The sequence below is a fragment of the Gobio gobio genome (genome assembly GCF_949357685.1).
Source record: "Gobio gobio genome assembly, chromosome: 6".
Classification (NCBI taxonomy): domain Eukaryota; kingdom Metazoa; phylum Chordata; class Actinopteri; order Cypriniformes; family Gobionidae; genus Gobio; species Gobio gobio.
Genome location: NC_137102.1, coordinates 13,523,404 through 13,543,579, shown reverse-complemented (window position 1 = coordinate 13,543,579; position 20,176 = coordinate 13,523,404). Strand labels below are relative to the sequence as shown.

The following is a 20,176-nucleotide window of genomic DNA, read 5'->3' as shown; positions in this document are numbered from 1 at the left end:
GGTTTTGAAAGGTAGTGTATGCTTTTCCTCAGTCTATTAGTGGAGGAATCTTAGTGGTTCACACAATTCTGAACAACCAGAGAGGAAGAAAAACTGGCAAAAATCAAAACTGGCAACAATGAAAGACAATTCTGCACATGTTCTCCAAGATGTTCAGTGCTGCAACAGAGAAATAAAACTAGACATCCACACAAGAACACTTAATTAAAAGCCGGCTTTCATTCCAAACAACACCAAATTCTTTTTTCAGGTAAAATAAGTACCTATTTATTAACATGGATTTCAAATGTACAAGTTTAATGGACAGAAAAAAAGACATCCAGTATACAATTTTTGAGCATTTATATTCTCATTCAAACAGTGATTCATCTCAATGTGACTGTGACAATTTTTCAATCTGACCTGTGAAAACTCTATTCTGAATGACGACATGACACTGAAGAAGAAAATTCATATAATGCTATCCTTGACAATTTCTTTCAAAGAAAACAGACTTTTTTTTGTTTTTTTTAAAATGCAAGCACTTTGTACAAATCAATGAAACAACCTTTATATACACTGAGGTAAATGATCACATTGGTCCAAAGAGGTAATATGCTTTCCTTTGACATGATTTATGTTTGAGTTTTGCACAGTAGTGTTTTTCAAAATGTTCCTGGCTCTTGTAAGATGCTTCAACACCTACTAAACAACACCAACCGTAGAGTAGGCACTCAATATAAAAAAGGCTTCTGGAATGATTTCTATATTCTATAGAGCAACATTTGTCCGCACATAAACCAGGACCTTGGAATGAACAGAGAAGGACAGAGATATGAAGACCTTCAAATATCACGAAACAGTTACAAATACAGCGTCATTCTATATTTGGGGGCTTGTGAAAACGAACTAGTTCATGACTTTACAGGGAGCAGCACAAATCTTTAGAAAATCGAGGCACTTTTATTGCATCATGCACTGTATATATAATGTCTGAGCTGGCGAGGTTGTGGATATCTAGTGAAAACTAGATATTTGCTTCATTCAGCATCAGGATGAGGTCAGTCATCATTTACTCACCCTCATGTTCTTCCAAACCTGGATGACTTTTGTTCCTCTTTGAAATATAATTGAAGATATTTTAATGAAATTAAATTCCTTGTCGTCCATTCCAACTTCAAAATGTTCATAAATACATTGTAAAACAATTCCACATAAACTGAGTGTTTTAATTCTCGTCTTCTGAAAAGAAACAATCGCTTAAAGGGTTACTTCAGCGATTTAGAATCAAGCTTTTTATTAGTAGAAACCCGGTAGTATATTCAAATTATCCTACTTTCCCCCTCATGTCCCCCTGAGACGAGAGAATAATGCATTTTATTTTCTGGAAAAAAATCTTTCGATGACGCAAATATTGTTATTTTGCGCCGTCTGAGGATTTTTTGGTCAGAGGCTAGAGACTACAGCCAGTAGGAGCTAGTTCCGCATGTTTTAAAGGTCCCGTTTTTCCTGTGTTTTTGAAGCTTTGATTGTGTTAACAGTGTGCAATATAATATGTGTTCACGTTTCGCGTGTAAAAAAAAACAGTATTTTTCACACAATTTACTTATCTGTATACCGCTGTTTTCACTGTCCTAAAAACGGCTTGATGATTTCCTTATTCTATTAAGTCTCCTTCAGAAATACGTAACGAGTTCTGATTGTGCCAGCGGTTCCCGTGTTGTGATTCGACAGCAGCTTAGCACACGTTGCCCGGAGAGGTCACGCCTCTTACCATAACGGGGAGATGCATGCGCTCAAAGTACAGCCCCTGAAGGCCAAACAAAGGTGATTTGACTCCGGGATGAAAATAACAGCGTCTGGGACATGGCGACAAACACACTCTACAAACGCAACACTTCCTCTTCTCCACGTGGGAGAGCAACAAGACCACGCCCCCTTTTTCGCGTGTTCTTGTGGGCGGAGGTTAGTCAACAAACTGTTCTACTGACGTCATTAAAGCAGAAAGTACAGGGATGTAGTCCAAACCGGCCATTCGCTGTAGGCTTTGAAAGGGAACTTATGTTAAATAAAATATCTCGCTTGGCATTGAACTTTGAGCTTTATAATTTTACAGGTATTATTTATGCTCTAACAGCAACATTACACACTAACTAAAGTTTGAAAAATGGGATCACGAAGAACAGGACCTTTAAACCCGCCCATAGGGGGTGGGATCTCACTCACAGAATGTAAAAGCACACGGCCGCTCGGCTCGGGCATTCATAACAGAGCGGTGCGGAGCAAAGTGAGTGATTCAACTTTTCAATGAATTCCTATGAAAGTTAAGCTTCCATAAGCATGATCTGAAAACATGCCAGACTGGACATGCGTCGTGAATGACTGCCGCATTTACCTCAGCTCTTCGCTCTCGTGATTAATGAAATCTGACTCCTGCTGCATTTGTGCGGTGACTTTCGTTCGCTCACTCACACTTTATTGAAAAGACACGTTCAGTTTTTAATTGTAGTGTCTATTCTCTAACTGAACGAAATTATTTTATTACTATGAAAATCAAAACGAGGGTGGGGGCGGTGCCGCGGTGGGCAAGTGATATAACCAGTAGCCGTGGCTTTGGGAGTCGCCTCGTTGGGCAGCGAAGCAAGTGCATTCTGGGAGTTGTTATCTTTCATCCACATGAGACAAAAATAAATTTTCTGTCTTTTCTCGGTCTAGAAGGCACCAAATTCAAAAATAATTTCACATTTCTAATACATAAATGACCCAGTTTAAATACACATTCATCTTCCCAGCGCTGAAGTACCGCTTTAATATGAAAACAGCTTGATTCATGGATTTTTTCAAAAATAATCTCTTTATAAACTTTTTTGTCAAAGTTTTAATTACACTGAGTTTAAAAGGAGGGACAGAAATGTATAATTTTCATTCAATTTCATTAAAAATATCTCCGTTTGTGTTTCGAAGATGCACAAAAGCTTTATGGGTTTGAAACGACACAAGGGTGAGTAAATTGATGGCAATTTTCTTCACATCCTCATCTTCAGTGTTTTTGGTGCAGAGAATATGAGATTTCCTTCTGATGTGACTGTGAAAGAAGCTCCCAAAAGATCATTTGTTTTATATTTTACAGTCCAAATAAAGACAGATTTCTCAAAAATCTCTAGATAAAAAAGTTTGGAGATCACAGAAATTATTCATTGACTCTCAGCGCTCTTACTCTCCAACTATGAAATAAACTAATAACCAAAGGAGCACTTATTGCTTAGCTTGACCAAACACAGATGCAGAGTTACACAATACATCCACGAGATACACTGCAGCTCAACGACTGTTGCTCAACTATATGTGAGGTCACATCATTTAAAACAATCAAAATGGTGTCTTGTACTGATCTGAATAAAAACGGCACTTACAGCAAAACTAGTAAGAGTGGATAAGTCAACCCGAAGAACATCTACAGACTATACGCACAGAGCAAAATACAATAGATAGGCCATAGTTTGGGTCTTTCTGAGCTACATGTGTCCATGTTCTCTTAAAGTCTTAAGGGGAATGAATGGAAACAGTAAATTGTACTACGGAAAAGTATAATCGGATCATCACTACAGTACCATCTTTTCAAATGTGCATTAAAAAAAACATCCTTTTACATTAACACAGATGTGCTGTAGCTAAGTTGGCCTTTGTACAAATGGCTTTAAATGACTAACCCAGTTTTCTGCCTGATTCTTTAAAGACTGCTCCCTTTAAGCGACACCACAGGCTGCTTCTAATATGCAGCATGTTTGAAAGTGCTGCCCTCTGTGTCTGGATAGGGAGTACGGTGAAGTCACATAACAAAAAGACTTTTGAGTCAGTGTTACAGCAGAATATGATCCTTTAACTGCTGAGCTGTTTGCAAACAAGTGCTTGTGTTGAATCTGATGTCCACTGTAAATAGACGTAGTACTCTATACCTACAAAAGATCCTTTTTACCAAATATGGTACACATGACTGATTCAGAGCAGTGGCACTTTCTGGGAAAAAAAAACTACATACACAGTGTGTGGCTCTGTGTACGTCTACCTGTCAATATACGAGCATACAAATATACACAAGCAAGTTCAGTCACGTATGTACATCTATAGACAACAGGCTATATACAGAAATAAGTCCATAAAGGCTCAAGTCCAGCTTGCAAAGCACATCTATGACACGAATGGCTGTCTGTGGTTGGTTGTTTGGTGACTCACCAGTTAAAGTAAGGGTGACTGACTCCTGGTTAAGGTTGTTTGAGGTGGTTTTGCATGATGGGGGTGTATATTTTCATGGACAACAAGGAACAGCACCAACTGCTTCTGGTCCCTCGATATTCCTGATTGAAGAAAACCTCCAAAGAGGATGTAGCACCCTCGCTTACCCCTCTAGATGAGTGGAGGGAGTGGATAGGCAGTGTAAAGATGATGAGTTGTTGCTCTATATCTTGATGCCCTCTTGTTGACACAGCTGGGATAGCGACTTCTTCACGCGCAGTGCAGTGAGGCGAGCTCCTCCGTTGGCGTACCAGCATTCCCTCATGATCTTTGCCATCACACGCAGGGCCTGCAGGCAGGAGGATATAGATGCTATCACAGAAATAATTGCTATGCAACACACTTCCATTACCTTTCTTCTGCGTCCTCACTCTCTCGTGCACAACTCAGAGCTTTTCTGGCATCATATTTCTGTTGTTACCAAATCAATTAAAATCTATTTGCCATTGGTGACAGTCTGGAAATCTTTGTGCACATCCATACGAGTCAGATATCATCTTGTTGGAGTTCCTGCACATGAAGACAGTGCAAGTCATGATGTCCGATAATGGTTGTTTTTACCAAGCCAGAAACATACTCACGAAAGTTCACTCGCTCATGAGTTAGTGGTTTGAGTTAGTGAATCAGTTGAGTTAGTGAATCAGACTCAATCATTCAGAGCCATTACAACGGACTCCCTTTACGAGTCATTTTTCCCAAATCAAAAAAATTCCTAATCACTCGGCCTAAATTTAACTGAGATGATGCCCCCACTCTAAGTCTCCTGGCCGCCAACACCAGACACCAAGATCAGCCTGACTACCATCCCTTTCTCCCTTCCTCTTCTCTTCATCCTTTCCCTATTCATACCCAACTTATTCAAAAAATAATTCTCCAACATCATGGTTGTGGCGTGGTCCTTGCTCGTGAAATACTAAAACTGGGTCTATTCATGCAGATTGTCTGTTTTTCTTACTACTTTGAGTAAAGATAAAGAACGGAGCAAGATTTGTTTAGCAAACTTTAATGTTACGTCGGTCATTCACGTTAGTGCTCAGCTATGAGAGTATGCACTGTTATTGATACAGTTCCCACATGTGCACTAATTTAGAAATAAATGCACACATCGGTTTGTTGGTGGACATACGCTTGATAATGCTGATGGAATCTCATAACGTAATTGACCTCAGACGGAGTAGCGCATCACAGAAACATCCTGCTCAAGTCGTCCTTGCGATGGAGGTTCGGGTCGCATAGCTAGTTCTTTCAATGTTTCATCATCGATTCGGACTCGCGCAGGGATTGATGTAAAATCTACATCATTGCTACTGTCTTTACAGTGTGTACAATCACTGAAGTTCGAGGAAGCCTCGTGAGCTGAAATAACTTACAGTTATGGTAATGGGTGTTTGTTTCCAACGTGCGCTGTAAGCGGTAGACCAATCACAACCGACTGGGCCGTCTGGCCAATCAGAGCAGAACAGGCTCGCGGAATAGAGAGACCACTTCAGTCGTTAGAGAATCATTGAACACTGTGGTGATGTGCAATGTATTTTATGAGAAAATGAAAGGGTTTTTTGATCTTTGATGCATGTAAATCTGTTGTTGGAGACAAAATTAGGAAACTTTAAAATAGCATAATAGGGGCACTTTAAGAACAAATTAATCCCTTGTCATTTTCATTAACTACATTCATGACTTGCATAAGAAAAGTCATACAAAGAAAGATGTGAAAGAACTCATAGCATTTAGCTGCTTCTGAAAACTCAACATTTAACGACTATTGGGTTTGATACATTTTTCATTATAGGGCCATTAATGCAGAGAGCATGAAGTGTCTGCTGTGGCCTTCTCTCATCCTTTTCATTGAACATCACCGTCTAGACAGCTCTTTATATATTAAAACACGTGTGCATACAGGAAAAGCGTTCAAAAACGTTAACTCCGGTGAACTCAGAATTCACTAAGCTTTTGAAACTGAAAAAACTTTCTGAAAGTAAATTATGTGAATCGGTTCTTTGAAAGAGTGAAATGTGAAGGTTCTTTGGGTCAACATTTAGGGTGTCATTTCAATTACATTTCATGCGTTTGTTTTTAAAAGACCCCCTGAGGTGTAAAATCTAATGTTTTTAATGTTGTTTATACACGTAACATGTAACCTCAAACACGTAAACCAATCAATCATCTTGCGCAATTTTATGTAAACAGAAACTATAGTGCTTCCGTCTTCATTCAGCATTCACACACCGGCAGGCGCTTCTCAGTTTTACGCAGACACCGGATAGGAGCACACAGATTCTATGACAGACTGTTTTTATCAACTAAATTAGTTTTTTACACTTTGTATATTCTATAAACAGTTGCTTTAGTTTTTCCAGTAACTGTATATCCATTATAATTAGCAGTTTATTGCAGATTTATTTGAATGAAAAACTACTCTTTACAATTACAAATGTTCTGAAATAAATGGCCTTTTTGAAAGGACGCCTAGACTTTTCTTGACATAAAAGCTTACAGAAGCTACATTTTTGAGAGCATCATCCTCAAATTTGAATCAAAACATGGTCAGACATTCAGTTTTATATTTAGGTTATTTTCAGGCTCTTAAAGGTGTCATGAACTGGCTTTTTAAAATCTTTTTATACAGTTGTCTGAGGTCAACTTATGACGTTTACGTGGTTTTTACATTCAGAAACATCATAATGAATAAGTAATAGGCTATTTTCTGCCTTGGTTTTGAGTTTCTCTGAAAAACGGTTTTGGTGGGTGTGCCGCACTGAAGACTTGGAAGTAAACGCCCACAGCTAAGATTGGATCAGATTTGCATATTTAATGAGGTTCAGCTCCCTCAGTACATGTGGGGATTGTTTTGAAAGCATCTGGAGAACTCACAAAAAATCTTTATCAAACAAACACAAAGATCCATCTCTCACCCATCCATGATTGATTGGAATGTTGTCGCCCGATCAGTGAATATAACCGCGAACCGTACACACATACACACGTGCGCACGCAAGAAAGGAATGTTATTTCACTATTTAAGATAGCCCGTCGGCAGGCTGAAAAACACACAGCCCCGGGGACGTTGGGCTTTTAAAAAAAATCAAGTCCGAGCCCTGGCCCATAACGTTACAAGTCCGAGTATGATCACGCATGAAGCAATAACACTTCAAATAGAGTATTCTCCAGCCTGTGACTGTGTGCTAAGGTATGTAATCAATAGATATCAAACGTTCTGTAACGATGCAATACTAACACATATAAAAAACATGTTTTACTCACATAAGTGTGTCACACCGTTCCTGCCGAATCCAATATAGAAGGCACAGCATTGTGTTTTAATCTCAATTTGTCTGCAAATCCAGTCTCAACCTCTATCTAGTTTACAATCGATTCCACGGTGAAATGAAGCGAACAAACGCGCAATTTCTTACACACGTGAGCTGGGGTAGTGCGACCCGTTTAGCTCCACGAGGCGGTGGGCGGGCTTGAGGCGGTGCTTCTGAATCCTATTACGTCAATGGTCGACATATTCTGAGTTCACGAGTTCACACTTACATCAAATTAAATGGAGTAAAGATTATGCGTATTTGGCGTGCTGTCCAGGGGAGGATTTTTGCCCGGACCCAGAGTATTAGTCTAGAACTAGACTGTATTGCATTATAGATTGTGTTGACGTCTAATACGTTTTTATTAAATCAAGGTGAGGAGATGGGGTGGTGGAGGGATGCTAAGAAACTGTCAACGAAAGGAAGGCGAGTCAGCTGTATATAAACACTCCTCCTGTTGTTGATTGAATTGATTAGTTTAGTATGCTCCACTCATGTTTAATTAGGTTTAAATTATCTAGACGTGCTCCACTTGGGTTTGATTAGGTTTCATTATCTGGCGTGCTCCATTGTTTAGATGGGTTTAATTATCTGGACGTGCTCCTCCCAAAATTAGTTAATAAAACTTCACATCTCTCGTTTTCTGGGCCTGGTGTCAATAAAAGCTTTTCTTTGATTAACAAGGACGTTTTCAGCTCTGAAACTTACAGGATATTGTTATATCACAATTAACTTTTATATATCAAAGGCTCAAGGGAAAGTTGATTTCTCAATTCATCAGCCCTTTAACATAACATTCTCATACATTTTTCCCTAAGTGAATTTCAATAAAATAAAAAAAGTCACTTACATGTATATTTTACCTTGTTTTACTCTGTTCCTATACTACTTTGAGTTGTTATGACTCTTGGGTAACAACATTTCCAGTGTCTAGTTCAAAATAAGACCAGATTTATGAATATAGACCATAGGGTTTAAGAGCTGCAGACATTTTTATTTGGATATGTCGTTTTCAGAAAATTCTCAAAAATAGGGGCGCCGGTTAAGATGTTAAATAGAGTTGAAATAAAATATAAACATGATTAAAAAAAAACCATGCTGCCTTGGCAACTAACTAAATTAAATAAGTTTAAGCTGAAGTACTAAAATTAAAACGAAAATAAATTAAAGCAAAAGCTAATACAAATGACAGAAGCACATAACAAAATGACAAACTTAAATGAAAATGAAAACTGAAAATATCAAAATAAAAGCTCATTCAAAATATATAAATAATGCTAAAATGACACCGAGGGGTTTTGATTGAAGATGTAATGACATTCAAATAAAAAATAAAAGAATACAGAAAACCAGACACTTTCTCAGCATGCGTCGCAGTTTTTAATCCAGCATGTCAGTTTAGGCCTGATCTAATACGCTTGTTCTCTGCATCAGCTTTCCCTCAAATAACCACTTACAGAGTGTGAAAATCAGAGAACAGCCACTTAATATTGGGCAGCACAGTAATCAAATGTGTCTTTTACATCAGCAAGCTGTGATAGCGGTGCAGACGGATAGTTCGATTAGAGGCTTTTTAGGACTGCAAATTGAATGCAATTGAATCTTCCCTTTCACAGCAGTAAAAAGCACATCAAGACAGAGTGAGGAAAGAGTGGCGCCTCCACTTATACTGATAACACAGAACAAATGATTAAAGAAATGAGAGAGGAAAAGCAATCTAACGGAGATCAACAAGATTAAAATAGGCAGTTTTGGGCAAATGCATCATCTACAAACAAAGTCATCTCCAAAAAAATTAAAGAACTTGAAGGAACGCTCACCTCGCAGCTCTGCCACCTGTTAGGGATGTTGGCACGAAGCTTTTGGTCACAAACTACCCGCTTCATATCCTCTACTGACGGATCAGATGGTACAAGGTCATAGTAGGGGAGCTGGTAGTCCTCGTGTATGCCTGAGTGGAGAATTTAGCCCACAAGAGCACATATTTAATGACCTGTATTAAGCATAACAGGATATCATTCCTAAGAATATTGTACATAGAATATTGCAAGTGGGCTCCAAAAGTCTGAAATCCATCTGGGATTAAATGCAACATTATAATATATTAATATTATATATTGATCACAATTTATATTAGACGTCTTTAACTACTATGTACTTATTTTTGATGCAAGTACAATGTACTTAATGTGTTCATATTGTATTTCAAAACACTTTTGCTGATATTACTGTGGGATACAGGTAAAATTAAGGACAGGTTTGGTTGTATGGGTAGGTTTAAGGGTGGGTTAAGGTGTAAGGGAAAGGTCAACAGTGTAATTATAGATAATAGAATTCCCAATGTGCTGTTTTTAAATGAACTATACAAAAAGAAAAGGACATTTTTTTACATTTTAAACAGTGGTCCCAACATAATTCACTTAACAAGTTGTATTTTTGCAATACACATATATGACGATAACAATGCACCCTTAACATTGCTATTAGTGTCAACATGCAACAAACAGAAGGAAAGAAAATATCATCATCACAGTTTCCTACCTCCAATTGAACACCTGCGAGCAATCTCCCAGAACACCAGACCCAGAGCATAGATGTCTGCCCTTTTAAAAGACTCAAAGTGCTTCATGTTGATGGAGTCATCCAGCACCTCAGGGGCCATATACCTGTGAACATGACAGCTTAACAGATTATTCACACAACCTCACACATTTCTGTCCACATCTAAACATCCATCCTCCTTGGTTATGGCTTCTCATTTTGGCAAGCTTTGGATGTAATTGAATCTTCCCTTTCACAGCAGTTCAAGCTTTACAGAACATTCCACAGGAATGAATGGGACATTTTCTGTGAAGAGCAAGATTTTTTAGTAAAATGTGCTCATGAAGTGGCCAAACATTTTTGGTATTATTCTTGCATGGGCTGGAATAAAGCATGGCACTGCCAAGTGTTTTTATCAGCTGTTTAAAAAAAAAAAAAAAGTTAAAGTCCCTGTAAAGTCAAAATTAAATATGTTTTCTGAGTTTGTCACACCACAGACAAATGTGTTATTAACCACCCAGCCAAATTTTAATCATAAAAAAATCTGCCAAGTAAATAAAATAGCTTATCAAAATCTTGCAAAAATAAGCAGCATTATCTGCTCTCAAACGCTGGGGGCGTGTCCATTGTCTGCGCTGAAACCACGCCCACTCGCGGGTGTAAAGTCGCAACTATCCGGTGTAAAGTCACTGCAGAGGCAGGTGTTGGTGGTGATCCTCAGCTCTCCATCAAGTTAGCGGTTCACAAAAGGAATCCACTTCTTCTTGATATCATCGTTTTTGTTTTGTAAGCTGTTTTGTAAGTTGTAGGCTGTAGTAACTAACGGTACTGAGTCTACTTACAGTAACTTACGATCGAACTGATGCGAATGTGCTCTAGTTATGTTAGAGGAGGGGCCAGGCTCAGTGGCTCCAGTGCGTCATCAACAGTCATGATAGTGTTGGGTGAGGGACCATATACACAGTGGCTCCAGTGTGTCATCGATAGGGTTGGATACCGAACTCTGTACTTTTAAGGGCACCGACCGAATTACGTTGGTACTACCAAGTACAGATTCACATTAAATCAATTGGTACCAAATTTCGGTACCTGAGAACACATCTGGTGATATAGACTTGTGTCTGTGAATATTAAACCGCAAAAAGACCATTTAAATATGAATCCTGCGTATCACTGTGCGAATGAATGCCGTAGACGTGCGGTTTACCTCACACACAAACACTCACTCAGAATTGCGCGTTACGGTCGCATGTTTCCATCTCTGCCGTCTCATATGAGGACATGAACGCACGAAAGTCATCTCCAGAGCCACTGAGAGTCACTTTATGAGCATTTTACCATTTCATTTGAGAAAAACTACCGCCATGTCATAAACACACAGAAACTCAAAGGTCTTCACAGCAACCTGTCAAAATAAAAGTTCGCTTTAACTTAACAAATATATTACTGTTGTACAATAGAATTTAGATGTCTCAATGTAATAATAATAATAATACTAACACTAATGTAATAATAATAAATTATCAAAACTTTATTTTAAGTAAGAAATTACCTTTTTTTTTTTTTTTTACCATATAAAGCTCAGTTGTGCAGCACTTTGTTTGACAAAAAAAGTTTAAATAAATTAAAAGATAAATTTAATTAATGTCTTGTGCCTTCATTTGATTACCAGAAAATACATAACATAATTTATGGGTAATCTTTTCATAGAAATAAAATAAAAAAATTATACGGTTGTTTTTATGAATTAAATTAAAGTACCTAGTAGCCTTCTATTTACTAGTAAATATTAAAGTATACAAACAACACAGACAAGGCAGACAGAGACCAGGGCAGCTCTGGCATAATATAAATAACACTTCTATAATTGACATACAGGTTCTTTACAGTTATTGATGTAAACATCCCTAAAAAAAGGTACCGTTGGGTCCCGGTACCGAATTTCAGGTACCGGTACCGATACCGGTTAAAATGTGAACGGTACCCAACCCGTGTCATCAAGCCACCGTTTTAGCCCCACCTAAAAAATTCTGAACACAGCAATGATGAAAAGATGTTTAACGGTCTAACTCCACAATTCAGTACTACACAGTTCAGTCTTTGTAACGCGTTTCAGCAATACATTTCTAACATTTATAATGTGTTTAGAAACAAATCTCAGAATTGCCTTTACAGGGACTTTAAATTACATGTAATTTTCTTTTCTTTTTTTTTTTCAAAAAACCATACTTCCGATAATATGGCAGACAGCAAGAGTTGCTAAGGTAGGATTGATCTGTCAGGTGTTTAAGATGGAGCTTTAAAGGTTCAGCTGGTGCAGGTGTCTTATGGGTTGCACAGTAGCCTAAAACATGGTTTTCTTTAGAAACCGAAAAGACAACATCCCTCATGTGAACCCTAGGGTGACAGAAGGCTGTGAGGGAGCATTTTGACATTAAAAAGTCACATTCAGTTATGATCACAGCAGGAAATGGTAGCGGGTCTTGTATACTGGAATACTTGAGTGTCAGTGTGTGGGTGTCACAGCTTGTTACACCCAGGAGTAGGGAAGTGTGTTTGTGTGCGTGAATGGTGTCCAGGGGGCACAGAAGCGAATGGGCGCACCGCTGAGAGCCTCTCGCTGTAGATTAGATGTGACACTCCTGTGGTGACAACAGGGGGAGTCCGTCCCTGTAGCACTGTCCTTCAAAACACACATCTCACCCTCTGAGTGTCCTCCCTGTCCCAAATGGCACCCTAAACACTTGCCTTCTTCCTATGGAGTCCACCTTTTCGTGACGTAACATTGCTTTGATTGTCAGGAAAAAGTCTGCTGAAGAGATCGCTTCAGTGCGGGCTCTGCAAAAGTGCGTATCAAGGGCGCATATCGACCATAAAGGGGCCGAGCACCAAGAGCACCCTTCTGAAACCTCATGGACCTAACGAACATGCTCACACTGCTGCCATTGTAAGTTCACAAGACTGAAAGAAAGTGCATATGAAGTGTGCCATATTCACTTATTTGACATAAATCTGAATGACTAAAATGTAATTGTAACTATAATATAATAACATTATAGCAAAGCATGCTGCATATTTATAAATACATTCATGGAACCATGCGACTGACTAACTAATACTTATAAAATCACTGTATAATGCTATTGCTGTGATCTCATGTGACTGACAGGTTAGGTTGTCCTGCCCTCCCGCTGGTAAACAACCAATTAAAGCGGGAGAGAGATTTTTTGGATGGGATCTCATTTCGTCGGATCATCTCTGATGTACGTCGAGAGTGACCGACTGAGAGGGAACTATAAATATAACGTTACGCCCTATTGCTTAAATAAGGTTTTCTTTCCAGGAAATTCATCCTTTTATGATAGAATGTTTAGCATAGAACATGTGAAATCAATTAATGTTCTATATTAATTGTATGAATATTAATAGCATTTAAAAAAAAATTTTTGTCTGGATGTGATTGGTTGAGGGGTCAAAAAAGGGTGCGTTAATGTCACTTATTTTTTGGGATGTTTTTTACCTTCTACTTCACAGGACAATACAGAGTAGACAGGAAAGTAGGTGTGAAAGTGATGTCACTGAATCTTAAAAAACCACTCACATTTCACTCTTGCATAAACTTGAATCATTGGCCGGTTCACAACACTAATATTCACAGGCACACAAAGCCCTCAGCCCATGCAAACACTCTGTGCCAGAGCACGAGTCTGCTGAATGTATCTAGATACAGCGATCATACATCGCTGTGAATGGTGCCGAGTGATGAATTACTGACCTTTTAGTGCCCACTCTGTGGTTGGGTGCAATGTCAATGGTGTCTGTGGCGGAGTCATGGCGAACGGCCAAACCAAGGTCAGCGATGCAGCAGGTACCATTCTTCTTCACCAAGATGTTTTTGGATTTCAGATCACGATGGGCAATGGCGGGCTTACCTAAGGATTGGACAGAACACATTACAGCATGAAACATGCTTCAAATCAGTACTCCTCTGATAAATAAAGGAAGACACTTTATCCAAACCACCAACAGAGGAGCAAGCAAAAAATCATATCTCTTCCAATTAATTGAGTCTTTTTCTTAAACTGCAAGACATAGAATTTGTTCACACCTGGCATGTTTGGTTCGATTAAAACAAATTCTGGTGCGACTGCTCTGTTAAGCCCAAAATGTCCTTTTTTATGGTAGCATATGCGTACAGTCAAACGCATGGCCTTTCAAAGAAAACTATTTGATAACGTGTACAAATGCAGGTGGTCGACACTTGTGCTCTCGAAAGTTTTATCTAAAGTTATAACCAATAAAAATGTCTTTGTATTATTTTGAAATAAAGTAACCCCCTCACACAAGAGCTTATCAATGTGGGCATCTGTTGTTGTTGCAGTCTTTGATATTTTGTTGTTCTGTCTCTTTAGTTTAATTTTCAACTGCGAAAAAATGGCCTGTGTTGCCACATTGTGGAACAACTGATTAGAACAAATTCAATGCGCATGTGCAATCGTTACAAAAATCGGGTGGTGCGTGTACTATTCTGGTGATGAAATTTGCATCACGCGCGCACTGTACACGGACCCTCGTGTACGCGTGAAAAGGTATGTATACTTTGGACTTTAGTGCAGATCATTTGAATAAGATACGTCTCAGTCCGCTTTCAAATTAACTCTGATGGGGTTAAACTGAAATATGAACACAACACGGACCAAAGACATCTAAACTAACAATAGAAGGACGTGATTTCAAGAGATCCTAAAAAGGACAGAATGCTTAAGCGTACCTGGTTCTTCATGTCATAGAAGTTACGCTGCCCATTACGGTCTCCTTGCGGCAGATCTTCAATTATGTGTGTGACGGAAGAATTCCTGCCACTGTTTTGACTCAGCGTAAAGCAGCATATTTATATGAAAATGTTTGCATGTTCATGTAAATATGGCTGTTTCAGGAAAGATAAAAGAAAAGAGACGGACTCACCCTGAGTGCCCACAATCTCCATATGCAGATGAGCCAGACCGCTGGCAGCAGAGAGAGACAGCTTGATCATGCCCTCCACTGTGACCGTGTACCTGTTCAGGTAGTCAAACAGGGAGCCGTGCTCATGGTAATCAGAAACCAGCCACAGCTGAGTCCACGTGCCGTTATCTGAGATGCATAGAGAGAGTAGAACCACTCAATGCTTTAAACTTCAAAATACATCAACATTTGGCAGCTTAAAATACTTCATAAATTTTTCTGAATGTTGGTTGAGTGGTTTTATTTATATCATTACTGCATATGCTGGCACAAATCTTTAGAAAAAAAAACAAAAACAAAAAACATTTCGAGGACAATGTTAAATAGTGGTTGACTGATACATTTATTTCATGGACGAATCCAAAGGCAAAATCTTCATAGTAGGGCAGCTGATGTCTGATACATTTAAATGATATAATTAATAACAAGATTTAAATGTGGCTCATTAGATAATATGACTTTCTGGTCCTTTGACAGTTACCGTCCAATGAGTGACCTGGGTTACTTTCAGATGAAAGACTGTATATTTAATATTTAGTTGATAAAATATTTTAGAGCAGAGCAGAACTAAAACATTCCATAAAAAAAATACCTATAATAATAATAATTATTATAGGGAAAAAAAATCCTGTGATTTTTTGGATTTTATCATATTTACTTCCACGACTTTTCCAAGTCTGGAAATCCAAACTTTTCAGATTCCCTGATATCCTTTTAGATCCCTGATTGTAAAAAACTGTATATATATAATAGAACTGACTAATAACACCAGAAACAGAAGCGTGAAGTACTACTTTCTGAAACACACTTATGCTAGACAGCAAATAAGGTTAAATCAAACTTAATGGAACTGAAGTGCTTTCATTATTGTCTGACCTTTGTTGTCTGCAGCAATAAAGCCCAAGATGTTCTCATGACGAAGCATAACAGTCTGGTAGATTTCCGCCTCACGGAACCAAGAGCGCTCCTCCCTGGAGGAGAAGATCTTCACTGCCACCTCTTCTCCACGCCAACGGCCCCTCCACACCTCTCCAAATCGCCCCTTCCCTATGCTCTCCTGGAGAATGATGGTTCTGGCGATGGTCCTTTGCACTAGCAGTGGTAAACCTATAGAAGACAAGAAAAAGCAGTCAGGGAAAAATATAGAATACACAACAATGTCTACTCTCAATGGAGAAAGATGCCATTTGCCCTCAAAACAGTGTAGTTACAGCATCTGCCAGCAGGGGATAATAGAGCCATGCGAACCAGCCAATCCTTGAACCCTTGACACCGCCAAATATACAGTGTTTTCTTGGCTTGACAAAACCAGCTAGCCCAGCTTCTGGACAAAAATCCTAGACTAAAGATAAAGCCTACAAGGATTCCAGCTTGGCATGACTCACAAAAAGCATTAAACTGTCAATTTACACATCCTCAATTGTTCCCAGGGGGCTTTGAAAACAAAGTTATGGAAATGAAATTGGCTTGAGCACACTTTGGCGCTTACGATGGGTAATAAAGGAAAAACATCCTGTAGATACATAAAAGTGAAAGGGAATGTAAGGATTTTGATGGAATCTTTGCATATTAAGTGGCATAAAAAAACGGTACAGCTGGATTCTAGTAGAAAAGTAGAAAGGCAAACAATAATGAGCTAGTAATAGTATGTAAAATACCTGAGCCTGATCCAGAAGTAGTCATATCATAGATGAGGTCCTTCAGTGTGGTGCCGTCAGCGAGAAACGGGTGGTCCATATTGGGGCCTTCCTCACTTGGCACACGATGGTGGATGATGGAGCGATTATGGCACATGTAGAAGAGCAGCACCAGCATGAAGCTCAGCACGCAGATGGGGACGGCAATCAATGCAGCCAAGGCTACGGGGCTCAGAGACTGGGGTTCAGTATCAGGCAACTCTGAAACAGGAAGCAGAAAAGCACACTCATTAGGCAGTGGTTCCCAATCAGGGGACAGGGGCCCACAAGTGGATCTCAGCAAACTTCTAGGAGGTCCCAATGTGTCTTAAAAAGGATTTTAATCTAGGTTATAATAATATTAATACAATTTAAAAAAATACAAACACTAAAAATAATCATGTATAACATTAAACTGACATCAGATTATATTTGTGTTTTTATTACAGAAGCACCATCAACTTACAAGGTACATATCAACTTTGATAGGAAGGCGTTAGAGTCAAAAAAAAAGTTGAGAATCACTAAAACACACTAATACAACACAAGCTGTATAAAAGGCAGTATTCACCCCAGAGCCTTGGTCGTGCCGAAACCATTTTCTGGCAAATGTGGATGACATGGAGAAAAAACAGCCATGCTTTTTTTTTTTTAATAAGCACCAAAGGATAGTGAGACCTTGAAAGTCATTCTTTTGACTTACAAGTCTAAAGGACAAAGTTTTCCAGCACATTTGGTCCTGTCTGTGTTGTTCATCCACTCACGCTAATGTCAGACGCTGCTCCTCCGCATATTAATTTAAACTAACATCAAGACATTTCGGTTAAACTACTGAAACTCTTTATTATTAACATTTAAAAAGTTAGGCATGTGAATGTGACATCCAAACTTGTGTTGATGGCTATTCTTGTTGGTACGTGATATTTCCTGTTATTTGTCCTTTGTTAGTTCTTTTGTGAGAATTTTTGAGCTCCCATGGTGAAAAGTGGCTGAATCAATTTATGCTAACAGATTGTTTTGATTCATCAAGCCTATTTCTATTGCAAGGATTTTTTTGTGATAAGTGCTCTAAGAGACTGATCTGAGGTTCTGCTGGCATGCACTAGCATCAAAAAAATAAAATAATCACCATTTGCAAAAACAGCATGGATCAGATCGGAAAAAGAAAAAATTCTAAAAAATGTAAACAGTAAACTAAAATAAAATAAAGTTGCATGCTTAATTTAAGTGAATGTATATATGTACAGTATAGAAGATAAATAGAATAAATATAACTTTTGTAACCTGCTATAGAATAAGAGCTCATAAAATGTACATGAACATTTAACATTAATCTTGATGTACTACTTTTTCCAACAAAAATTCAAACATTGACTAATACATATCCAATAATCACCAAAATATAAAACACAAATTGTGCTGACATATTACAAATCCCTACTATTCAGAATGAATAATTGTTAAGACAATAAGGGAATAATTTACTTGTTTTACACAATTGGCCAGGCGCTAGTCAAAACGATCTAAAATGGACAGCAAAAAATATGTGATATGAAAAAATATAACAACAAAAGCCAGCTTTAAAGAGCTAAGCACTTCTGTCCCTAGCGTCATTGTAAAGTGGAGAGCATGAGAGCTATGTATTCATTACTAAAATGTCCCCATCTATGACATAATAGCCAGTGTGCACTCCCAAGGTTTTCAGACTACTTCAGGACACAATGCATCTTTTATATAAACAAGTGAAATTAAATTCATTCACACAATGGATCTTACGTCTGTGAGCTCAAGGTCATCACAAAAAAATATTTAATTAAGCTGATGCAGAGCCAAGGTGAACCAAGGATTTGGATGCAGCATGAAACCAACAATGCATGCTATTTTAAAAGCATTATATTGTGCCAGACAACATGACTCCAATCCAAATATGAACTTGGGTATTGTGGCAAACTTTCATGACATATTGACGTTATAGTGTCCACTCAAAAGTCATCATGATCACATTATTCTCTTACCCGGGCTGACTTTTGGGTTCTTGTTGCACATGTGAGTGTCGCAGCAGTACGGATGCTTGCCGTTGTTGGAGGGGGAGCACACGAAAGGCCTGTCCCGTGGGTAAAGTTGATCTTGCTGAATGCACTGACCCTCCTGTATTACGATCTGTCCGGCAGACTTTGTGATGACCGCATAACACAGGCCGGTTGTGTTACATGTCCGATTCACACATCGCTCACAATAACACAGCAATCCTGATTGAGAAAAGAGAGAAAAAGAGACTCCAGGTTAGGATGTATTTTAGATGGTCAGCTTGTTAAACAGCACAGGAAGTGTCCTAGGCAGATTAGTGATGGGAGTTATGCTCCATAGTTATATCCACCTATCATCAGCCTGCAAGATCGCCGATACAATAGTTTACTTATTTGATCATAAATTTACTTGTTTATTTACTCATTTAGTTATTTCATTTTATGATTGTGGAGAAATAATCTTTTCTATAATTTTGAGAGCAAAGATGGAGTTGCTGATAAAAAAAAAACACACACACACCACAAATATTTTATAAGGCGAGCCCGTGGATATCACACATGCAGTTTGCAAACTTTGCACGAGAGTTACGTGGGTGAAGGAATCTCAAACCACCCACAGTCAATTATTCCCTGAAAGTGGAAGTGAAAGGCAAGGCAAGGCAAGTTTATTTACATTTCATACACAGTGGCAATTCAAAGTGCTTTACAGAAATGAAATTAAAATATTCGTAGGTGAATAAAAGAATATATATACATACAGTATAACCCGTATCTGGAGTGGAAGAAAACAGAGAGTCAGGTTTACGTTAAAGGGTTAGTTCACCCAAAAATGAAATTTCTTCCATTAATGACTCACCCAAATGTTTTCCAAACCCGTAAGATCTCCGTTGATCCTCGGAACACAGTTTAAGATATTTTAGATTTAGTCCGAGGGCTTTCAGTCCTGTGAATGTAAGTCTGTGCACCCTTTGCTGTCTTACTCAGTACAGCGTGCGTCTCCCTCAGACTACAAACGAAGCTCTGTCGCACCAGATAACACGTCACAGCGTCTTACGTCTGCAGCGTCACTGTGGCCTCGTGAACGCGGATTTCAAGATAACGGAAGAGAAGACAATGCTTCATAAAGTCTTAGTTTTTGTTATTTTTGGAGCAAAATGTATTGTCGACGCTTCAAAAGAGTCTAACTAACCAAATGAAGTCACATATGGACTACTTTGATGATGTTTTCATTACCTTTCTGGACGTGGACAGCAAAGGGTGCACAGACTTACATTCACAGGACTGAAAGCCCTCGGACTAAATCTAAAATATCTTAAACTGTGTTCCGAGGATCAACGGAGATCTTACA

At 38.6% G+C, this 20,176-nt stretch overlaps 1 protein-coding gene across 4 annotated transcripts in view; it reads right to left on the bottom strand.

The window, feature by feature from the left end:
- Positions 1-247: 247 nt before the first annotated feature.
- tgfbr1a (transforming growth factor, beta receptor 1 a) overlaps positions 248-20,176 on the bottom strand; it is a 42,769-nt gene continuing 22,840 nt past the window's right edge. The window contains exons 2-10 of one of the 4 annotated variants that reach the window (XR_013816771.1): positions 18,817-19,050; positions 16,784-17,023; positions 16,002-16,232; positions 15,087-15,254; positions 13,897-14,053; positions 10,122-10,246; positions 9,401-9,531; positions 3,010-4,561; positions 248-1,054 (exon numbers count right to left, since the gene is read on the bottom strand). Coding sequence is in view for 2 of the 4 variants with exons in the window: in XM_079820087.1 (XP_079676213.1) it covers positions 4,436-4,561; positions 9,401-9,531; positions 10,122-10,246; positions 13,897-14,053; positions 15,087-15,254; positions 16,002-16,232; positions 16,784-17,023; positions 18,817-19,050 (1,412 nt within the window). In the remaining 2 variants the exon portion in view is untranslated. Of the gene's footprint in view, positions 4,562-4,630; positions 4,783-9,400; positions 9,532-10,121; positions 10,247-13,896; positions 14,054-15,086; positions 15,255-16,001; positions 16,233-16,783; positions 17,024-18,816; positions 19,051-20,176 lie in introns of those variants that run through there. The other 3 variants (XR_013816770.1, XM_079820087.1, XM_079820088.1) reach the window with 3 other exon arrangements.